This window comes from Notothenia rossii (assembly GCF_949606895.1).
Source record: "Notothenia rossii genome assembly, chromosome: 2".
Lineage (NCBI taxonomy): Eukaryota > Metazoa > Chordata > Actinopteri > Perciformes > Nototheniidae > Notothenia > Notothenia rossii.
The window spans coordinates 68,225,373-68,235,073 of record NC_136904.1 but is presented as its reverse complement, the minus strand read 5'-3'; the positions used below and the strand labels follow the sequence as shown (position 1 = coordinate 68,235,073).

At 42.0% G+C, this 9,701-nt stretch overlaps 1 protein-coding gene across 1 annotated transcript; it reads left to right on the top strand.

The window, feature by feature from the left end:
- Positions 1–2,669: 2,669 nt before the first annotated feature.
- On the top strand, positions 2,670–9,318 carry LOC307029664 (general transcription factor II-I repeat domain-containing protein 2-like; the record flags this gene model as incomplete). The annotated part of the gene is made up of 2 exons (XM_079665743.1): positions 2,670–4,300; positions 9,303–9,318. 2 exons carry the CDS (start codon positions 2,670–2,672, stop codon positions 9,316–9,318), a joined length of 1,647 nt encoding a protein of 548 aa, XP_079521869.1.
- Between the last annotated feature and the right edge of the window lie 383 nt (positions 9,319–9,701).

Below are 9,701 nucleotides of genomic sequence, written 5' to 3'. Positions count from 1 at the left end.
AGTAGACAGCTCCCGGCCCTGACAGCTAAGACTTGCTGGCTACACCGTCGGAGCTGAAGAGACAGACGCCTGACACAAAGATGAAAGATACGGGTGGGGGGCGAGTTGTGTGTGTGTCCCTACATGTGTGATCGAGTGTGTGTGGTAGTGCTGCTGGGTTAGAGATAAGGCCATAGGGAGAGGAATATAGAGCAAGATTTAGGATAAAAAGTGGAATGTCAGTGCGAAAGGGGAAAAGAACATAATAATGTGAATATCAAAGTCAAATAAGCTAAAACAGAATAACTGAGTTTGTAAAGAGAGACAGAAAGGTAGCATGGTGGGATTTTAGATATTCATCCACCTATTTTAAGTCTTTTTGGAGGTAATGAATAGAATAGAAAACTCTGGATATCTCTGGATATTTCCTCCTCACATTTGCCTGTCTCCTACTATTAATGGAAACTCGAAATTGCTCCCAATACGGCTACGGTTCAATGTGCTGCATCACCTTATCTGATGTAATTTTTATGAAAGTCTGTCTCGAATCCCCCTATGCAGACCTCACTCTGTCTCTCCTTTAAGGTTGTTAATGGGAAGTTGATGTGCTTGTTAGCAAATAAAAACCAACACTGCCAAGCTGTCAGTTTGAGCGGTTGTTATGTACTTCTGTTGTTGTCAACTAACACTGAACGCCAGGTCCTGTTGAACGGATCCCTAATGCCTGGGAATGTACTGCAGATATCGTCAAGCATGTCTCTCTCATTTCGCCTTGTTTCTCAATATTCTCCCATTCCACTCAGTACATGACCCGTTCTAAAACAGATGGTGAAAAGGAGTTTAGGGAGAAATAAGTTACAAGGATGTTGTTTGTGAATTTCAGGGCTAAAAAAATAAATGCCAGGGGGAACTTACATCACGAGGAGTGGAAGAAGGAAAGGAAAAGAGTAGGGATGGATGCTCCCCCGGCAAACAACATCTGTTAGCTCAGTATCTTTAAGCGTTGAGTCTCAGGTGTTTCAGCCAACGGAAACTATATTCTCCACCAACACAGGCCGATCGTTTATTTTATCATGCGGTTTGACACAACACAATGTCCTTTCATTCATGTTGGCTTTGAAAGCCTGGTAAATGACGTGGAAAGTTTCTCTTTTAATTGGGACATTAGAGCTTTAACCCTCTGAGACCCACGGGGCCGTATACGATCCCAAATATCACGCTGTGTTCAAAGCTATCAGCTGTTTCAGCCAGAGACATGGATTGTTTTTCCTCTTAAACTACAGAAATGGCAATAAACAACTCCATTAAGTTTTTCATTGAGAGGCGTTTACTTATTTCGGTGAAACAAATGTGTTTAAAGTTTTAAAGGATGCGGATAGCCTCACCCATAGACTGTATATATAAATGGACGTAGTGTCAGTGACGTCACCCATAGGATTCTACAGAGTTGCAGAGAAGCCTAAACTAGGCGGTGTCGGCCACTAACGGCTCGACAGTGACGTCAGTTTAACTCCCGCCTGCTTCAAATAAGGGCAAAGAGGCGGAGCCATGGCGGGACCTGCTGCCACCGAGCTGGAACTTCCATAGCTAGCTGAGGCTAACAAGCTAAGCTAACATGTTGAGCAGTGCTGTTCTGTGATGCTAGCCGGCTAACCTACGTCTGTTGCTCCCGGTCTGCACGTTTTACGTTGCCTAAAGAGCAACTTGCAGGTTAGAGATACCAGTGAATAAATGTGTAGGAAAATTATGTATATGTGACACTTGGGTCCTGCTTTGTTGTTACTTTCTTGTACTTCAATCAGCTTTTATTCTGCAAACCATGGAATAGACACACATATCCACAGTTTAGCCACAGTAGAGTGAGATGTTGCTCCAAAGCTAAGAATCCTCTAACACGTTTACAGTGATCGTAGAGTCGTATCATTTGTTTAGAGAAAAATGATTCTAAATACAAATATAAAGAAACCCAATAACATGTATTACAAACATAAAACTATTTAGTTTGTAATTGTGACAATAAAGATTAATCAAATTACTTAGATGAACAGTATTGAATAAAACATTTAACAGCTCAAAATAAACATACCTGCAAACCATGGAATTGACACACAGATCCACAGATTAGCTGAAGTACAGTGAGATGTTGCTCTACAAAGGAAGGTTTCACATCAGTGACGTAAATGCCACATGTACTCCACGACGTTAGCAGCTAACTAGTAAGCTGGAAAACGGCTCACTCTCAGTTTATGTACAATTCTTTTAAAAAGTGATACACTACGGAATCTAAAGACATTTAGCGAAACATAAAATATAACCAATACATGCAGATAGATTATACACAGAATAGTACAAGTGGATCACAATTATTATTATATTTACAACTGAGTGAACATAGCAACAACTCATCCAAAACTAAGAATCCTCTACACCAGGGGTGTCAAAGTCAAGGCCCGCGGGCCAGATCCGGCCCGCGAATGAATTATCTTGGCCCCCGGGATGATATTTGATTAGTATTAGAACCGGCCCGCAGGCCACAGCCGCCTGCTTGTGTTTTGCACGCACCAAGACTACATTTCCCACAATGCAACGGTAGCCCGCGAACTCACTGCAGCGCCGCAAGTGGGCCTCGGCTTCATTAGTCATCAGCATTCAGGGCAGATGTCAACTTTCAGCAACCCCGCTCCCCAATAATGGCTAAACGGAAGGTGGACGGTGAGAACAGGGGGTTTAAAGCCAGGTGGGAGGCAGAGTACATGTTCACGGAGGTAAAAGGCAAAGCTGTGTGTCTTCTGTGTGGAGAAAGTGTGGCCGTAATGAAAGAATATAATCTAAGAAGGCACCATGAAACGTCTAAGAAACACAAAGACAAAGACAAGAATATGGACATGGAACAAAGGCTACAGAAGGTGGAAGAATTAAAACGAGGTCTTAAGTCCCGGCAGGCTCTGTTCACAAAAGCCAAATCACAAAGCGAGGCTGCTGTCAAGGCTAGTTTTATTGTGGCAGAAGAAGTTGCAAAATCAGCCCGGCCCTTTACAGAGGGAGAGTTTATCAAAAACTGTATGCTTAAAGTTTGTGACACGGTGTGCCCAGACAAAAGGCAGCTATTTTCAAACGTGAGCCTGAGCAGAAACACCGTTGCTGAACGTGTAGACCAGCTTTCCACCAATCTAAAAGAACAGCTTGTGGAAAAGGGAAAAGATTTCATCGCATATTCACTTGCTGCGGATGAGAGCACCGACACAAGTGACATTGCCCAGCTGTCAATTTTCATTCGTGGAGTTGACTCCAGCCTGGGCATAACAGAAGAGTTTTTGGCATTACGTCCTATGCATGGCACAACTACAGGACAAGATCTGTATGAAGAGGTATCCAGATGTGTAAATGAGATGGGGCTGCCTTGGGGAAAACTCGTGGGATTGACAACAGACGGAGCACCCGCGATGTGTGGACATAGGAGTGGATTGGTGGCAAGAATACGTGAGAGGATGCGGGACGAAAACGTCACAGGTGAGCTGACAGCTTATCACTGCGTAATACACCAGGAGTCGTTATGTGGCAAAGCCTTGAAAATGGATCATGTAATGAGCATCATAACGCGTGCAGTTAACTTCATTAGGGCCAAAGGTTTAAATCACCGCCAGTTCAAGGCATTTCTGGGCGAGTTAGATACAGAGTATGGTGACTTGCCCTATCACACGGCTGTGCGATGGCTAAGCCAAGGAAAAGTGCTGCAAAGATGTTTCGAGCTGCATGAGGAGATCTGTCTGTTCATGGAAAGCAAAGGGAAAGACACAACAGAGCTCCGAGATGAAACATTTATGTGTGAAATGGCGTTTCTGTGCGACATCACAAGCCATCTGAATGCGATGAACCTGCAGCTGCAGGGACGGGGGCGTGTCATCTCAGTGAAGGCGTTTAAAACCAAGCTGATCCTGTGGGAGACACAGATGCGGAAAGAAAACTTGAGCCACTTTCCCAGCTGCCAGACAATGAAAGAGAAGCTCTCTACCGCTGTGTTCCCGAGTGCACAGTTTGCTGATAAACTCAACATACTTGCCGCCGACTTCCGACGCCGATTTGCTGACTTTGAAGCTAAAAAAAGCAGGTTTGAACTGCTCGCCAATCCTTTTGGAGTTGACGTGGAAAGCGCACCAACAAACCTGCAAATGGAGTTGATTGAGCTCCAGTGCAATGACACACTGAGGGAAAAATATGAGAGAGTGGGTGCTGCTGAGTTTGCACGTTTCATCCCCGACACATTGCCTCAGCTGCGCATCCAAGCTGCTCAGACGCTCTCTATGTTTGGCAGCACATACCTGTGTGAACAAATGTTCTCTTTGATGAAGCTAAACAAAACATCACACAGGAGCCGTCTTACTGATACACACCTTGAGTCAATCCTGAGGATTTCCTCAGCTCAGAGCCTGACCCCGAACATTGATGAACTTGTACAAAAGATGGGACACCACCAAGTATCAGGCTCAGCCTCAGACAAGTGAGCATCACAGAGCATTAACTTATTTTTAGTTTTTAATTCAGTTAAATTTTTATTTATTTTTATTTTTTGTTTCTACAAGACATGATTTTTCTTTGAAAGAAGTATTGTTTTGTCTGTGTGCCATATATTTTTGTATTTTATTTATTTATATTTATTTTTCAGTTAATGGATTGCAGATAAGAGCCATGAGAAAGAATACAACTGATTTTATTTTTATTTTTTTATTTTCTCATTTTACTATTTGAAAGCATGGGAGCAGCACAATATTGCATATTCAGTTTATAATGCATGCAATTTCATTTATGCATTTATCTCGATATTAAGGAGCATATTTTATTTTTGAAGGACATTAACTTTTTTGCTGTTTGCCTGTTGAAAATGTTTTCCCTTTAAATAAATGACAGAGCCATAAGAAAATATTGCTTCATTCATTTAATCATTAAATAATATACGATGCACTGTGTTAGGTCTTGGTTCAATAGGTTATGTGCAATCATTTTAATATGTTTTAATAAAAATTGAACCAGTCCGGCCCTCGGCTTGTAGCAAATTTGTTTTTTTGGCCCTCTGATGCATTTGACTTTGACACCCCTGCTCTACACTGACGGATTCCCAAAATGCACCACATTCAGCGCAACACTAGCTTCCGGCTACGGCTTTTCAAAATAAATAAAATGACAAAACTATGGCTGTAATCCCAGTTTAACAGGATTTAATAAAACAAACATTCATTATTTACACTGTTACATATACACTGGATTTTCAAAAAAATATACATAAATATACACTACAGTGACATCTGGCGACATTTTTACTTCCGCATAAAAAAAGCCTCCCCACGTGACCTCCAGCGTGTGACATAACATGGGGGAGAGCGGCCGGTCTAATGTATGAATGAACATGGATCACAATTTCCGGTTTCTTCTTCAAAAACGCAATGCAATTTCTCCATAGGATTTTGGAAAATAGCTCCAAATAAGGTCTTTGTTCAACACAAATTGAAGAGACGGATCACGTTTTGTTCTAAGACCTTAAATACATGAGCAGTGACCCCGCTGGTGATTTTTGAAGGGTTTACGTGTCTGAAAAACGATGGTTGTTAACATGTTGCTGAATAGGACTACAGAAGTTGTCCAGGCCGTTTTACGTCATTACACCGAACACGTAAAACACTCCCGCTAAGTTTGTTTGCCCAGCTGCTTGAAAACAAGTACCTGCCTTCTGCAAACTGTTCAAACAAACGCTTCAACTTGTACCATTTAATGTATGTTTGAATATGGATCTTAAGTTGGCGTGACATTGAAGCAGCGACCCCGCTGTTGTTCGTTTATAGCATAACGTTAGCATTTTGCTTCTGGCGACTAGATTTATGATTCGAAAATGATAAAAGTAGGGTAGACATGTGGATGTTATCCAGCTGAACAAAACGCAATCCGTCTCTTAAATGTGTGTCACCCACAGACCTTATTTCAAGCTATTTTTCAAAATCCTATGGAGAAATTGCATTGCATTTTTAACGAAGGAACCGGAAGAAGTTTACTTCCGGGTTTTAGGACGCGTCACTGCGGTTTTCTATAACAATCTTCATTTTATGTGCCTCTTCTTCTTTGAAATGTAACTTTCTGACGTGAGATATTTAAATACAGTAATAGTATTTTTTATTTTAAAAAATGAGCCACTCTTTACAGTTAACTTCATATTTCTTATTATCTAAACCAGCGGTTTTCAAAGTGTGAGGCGCGCCTCCCCTGGGGGCCGCCAGAGAGCTTCAAGGGAGGAGCAGCGTGAGACACAAAAGAACGAGAAAAAGACGAGTAAAGTGACACTTGCCCACTTGTGCCTGTCTGTGGAGACCGAGTTCCCCCACCTCGCCAAAAAGGCTGTAAAAGTGCTCATTCCCTTCACCTCCGCCTACCTGTGTGAGTGCAGGTTTTCCGCATTGACTTTGATCAAAAGCAAGTACCGGTCAAGGCTGCAGCCAGAGGATGATCTGCGTTTATTCCTCTGTGCATCAAAGACGCAGACTCATTGTTCCCACTAAAGTAGGGGTGAGTGTAATAAGGAGGCAAAGTTGACGTTCAGTGTGTTACCGGGAGCATATAAGGATTTATCCACCATGTTGAAAATGTTAAAAAAAATATGTCTTGAGAACACGGCGTGCGGAAATACACGGGTCGTGCTGCAGCTACATGGTAGTACCCCTCACTGCAGTGCGCAGTACCACAGGCCCCTCCTTCTCAACCTCAAGATCGCCCCTCCTTCTCAACCTTTGAGCACGTGACGGGACGCCCCTCCTTCTCAACCTTTGAAGTAGAAGGTCTGTGATAGAAATATAAAAAAATCAAGAAGATACTGTAAGTGATCTCTACAATAAAACAGTTTAGTGCCAGATGTACAAAGATATTAATAGGAGGATGTGCAAAACAGAAAAACGAATTAACCTTTATTTAAACATTAAATAATACTTTAGATTAAGGTCCTCTTTTAAATAAGAAAAACACTTTGGGGGCATCTACAGATAAATATTAAGCCTGACAAAGTACTTAACGTCTAATATATTGCTTTCCTGCAATGTTAACTATGTTGAAGCACTTATTTTAACTGATATTATACATATTAATTATACTCTTATGTATGTAGATAGTATAAGAAATGTGCAGAATATGACAGTTTAATGGTGGAGGTACAAACCCATGTTGATAGATGTCTTGTAATGTGCTGTTGAGGAACCTGTGACCCAAGATTTTCATTCATTGCATACACCGTAGTTTTGTATATGATATGTCAATAACCTTTGAAAATCTTGAAATCTTGAAAGGGATGTGCAAAATAGCCATTATACAGTCTTTAATTAACTATTAGTAGAGAATAACGAGTAATGAATATACTTTATTACTCGTTTCCATTCACCTGATTTGCCAAGCACCAACTGATTGTTGGCACTTGGCAAATCAGGTTAACCTCTGAATTGTGGAGTAGAATTACAAAGTAACAATGAGCTGTCATGTGGGTATATATTAATGCTGCTTATTATGGACACAAGCGATTTTCACCCATTTATTAATTATATGTTTTACATTTGATAACACCAATGTGTTTAATACTGGCAACTTCTAATTGTGGGAAAAACGAAAATGTTCAGTAGAGACGTCCCATGGAACATTTTGTGAAACACAATAGCCAGCATGTGTAGTTCTGGGGGGGGGGGGGGGCGTTCGATTCCAGTTTTGGATAGTCTGGCGTGGTTTTGTTCCATTTCAAACAGCTGTTTGACGCTCGGCGTAACCTTGGCGCACTGCCAGTCCAACATCCAATCCCAGCGCTTCAAGATTAATCACGGGGACTGTAGTCCTAACGATAGCTGGGGATTATGGGTAGTGTAGTGTCTTCGGCCATCCTAAACTCCTAGAGGCCTACGTCTGTTTCCGGTTATTTTTATTTTGAAATTCAGTTCCTGACGGACACCAAAAAAGCCAGAGATTATGGAATTAAACCAATAAATAAAAGCAAGGATAATTGTGTGTTATTGGTGAGTAAATAACAGTGTGTTATTTTGAAAAGAATAACAAATTAGAAGGAAAAAAGATTTAAAAATACAGATTTCAGTATTCCATTTTTTTCCCTCACAGACGGAAACAAAGTCAGAAATTATACGATTTAAAATAAAAGCAATCATTGTGGCTTGATATTGAGTAAGAACATGTTTTTATGAACCACACAGCTTCCGGTCTTCCACGACCCGACCGGAGAAAAAGACGTGCTGCAGGCACGAAACACATTACCAGTAGAAATACATTGCTTTTAAAATCGTGCTGTGCAACACGAAAAAAAAGGGGAAAATCGTGTTGGTGAACACGAATCAATAGATTAAAAATCGTGTTGGTGAACACGAAATGCCATGAGACTGGGTCCACTACAGCTGCTACCTTGCAGCACATCAACAGGTAGGCTACTTTTGGGCCAGCAACCGCTCAAAGACCAACAGCCCCAGGTGATCTTGGGGTTAATAAACCCAATCAGGTGAAACTGGATCGTTATCCAGGGAGATTGTTTTCAGGAAAGAAGCGCACTTTTGCCATGGTACTACACAGGCCATGGCTTGAATATTCGTTAAAAGCAGACGCAGCCTTTTGTTTCCCCTGTAGACAGTTTAAAGTACAGTAAATACGTCTTCATCTGATGCGGCTTTTACTGTCAAAGGTTTTTGCGACTGGAAACACGCATTACAGACTGATAAAGGACTGCTGGCATGCCGCATCAAAAGAACACATTTCGTGTGAGAGTTTGTGGAGAGAGAAACAGATACGCGAGGAAACAATTAAGGAAATGACTACTTTGGTGCACACAGATCAGCTGGCACGGAACCGTTATTACGTGTCAGCTGTCGTTGATATTATTGCTTTTTTTTAGCTGTCAACCAATTCCCTCTCAGAGGTGACCTGACCACGATTCACTTCACAGCATGTCCGAGTCAGGCAGTGGGCTCTTCCTATCGCCGTTTGAGTATACGCTGCACAAAGATGCAGAGTTGGCCAAAATAATGTTCTAAGTTAGCTACTTGCCAACCTTGAGACCTCAGAAATCGGGAGCATTTCAAAATGCAAAATTGGGGGGGGGGGGGGGGGGGGCGGGGTGCTCGTTTATCGCTGGAGCGGTTAGATTAACATTAACATGCTTATAATGTAGTTCTAAGTGCAATGCCTTGCGGCCTGCAGCGCCATCCTTGATGGAGCATGTGTGGGCTGGTCCTGACTGGAGTGAGCAGAGGGTAGAGTTGTCAATTCTTGTTCTGTTTTCTGCGATATATTTTACTCACCCTCAGGTGTGCGCGCTACTAAAGAGACACGCTACCATGGAAACCAAACAATGGTGTAGCTGTATTAAAGTCCGAGTGGAAACAGTAACGAGTAAATCTGATTATGTTAAGAAATATGACCCCGGGAGGAAACCGGGAGAGGTCAATGAAATCGGGAGTCTCCCGCGAAAATCGAGAGGGTTGACAAGCTATGGCTCAGCTGAGCGAAAGGATGCACCGACAGTGCATCGAAAATAAACCATGCCCAAGGTGGGCTAAACAGTTCATCGTCTGCGTCTCTACTATTTCTCTCCGAGTGCAACGATGAGGAAGCTGCCATCCTTAACCAGTGTGCCTTGCTCGTGATTTACCAGTGTTTGTGTTGCCACGCAAACAATGTTTCAAAAGTGGTTTCTATATTGCCCT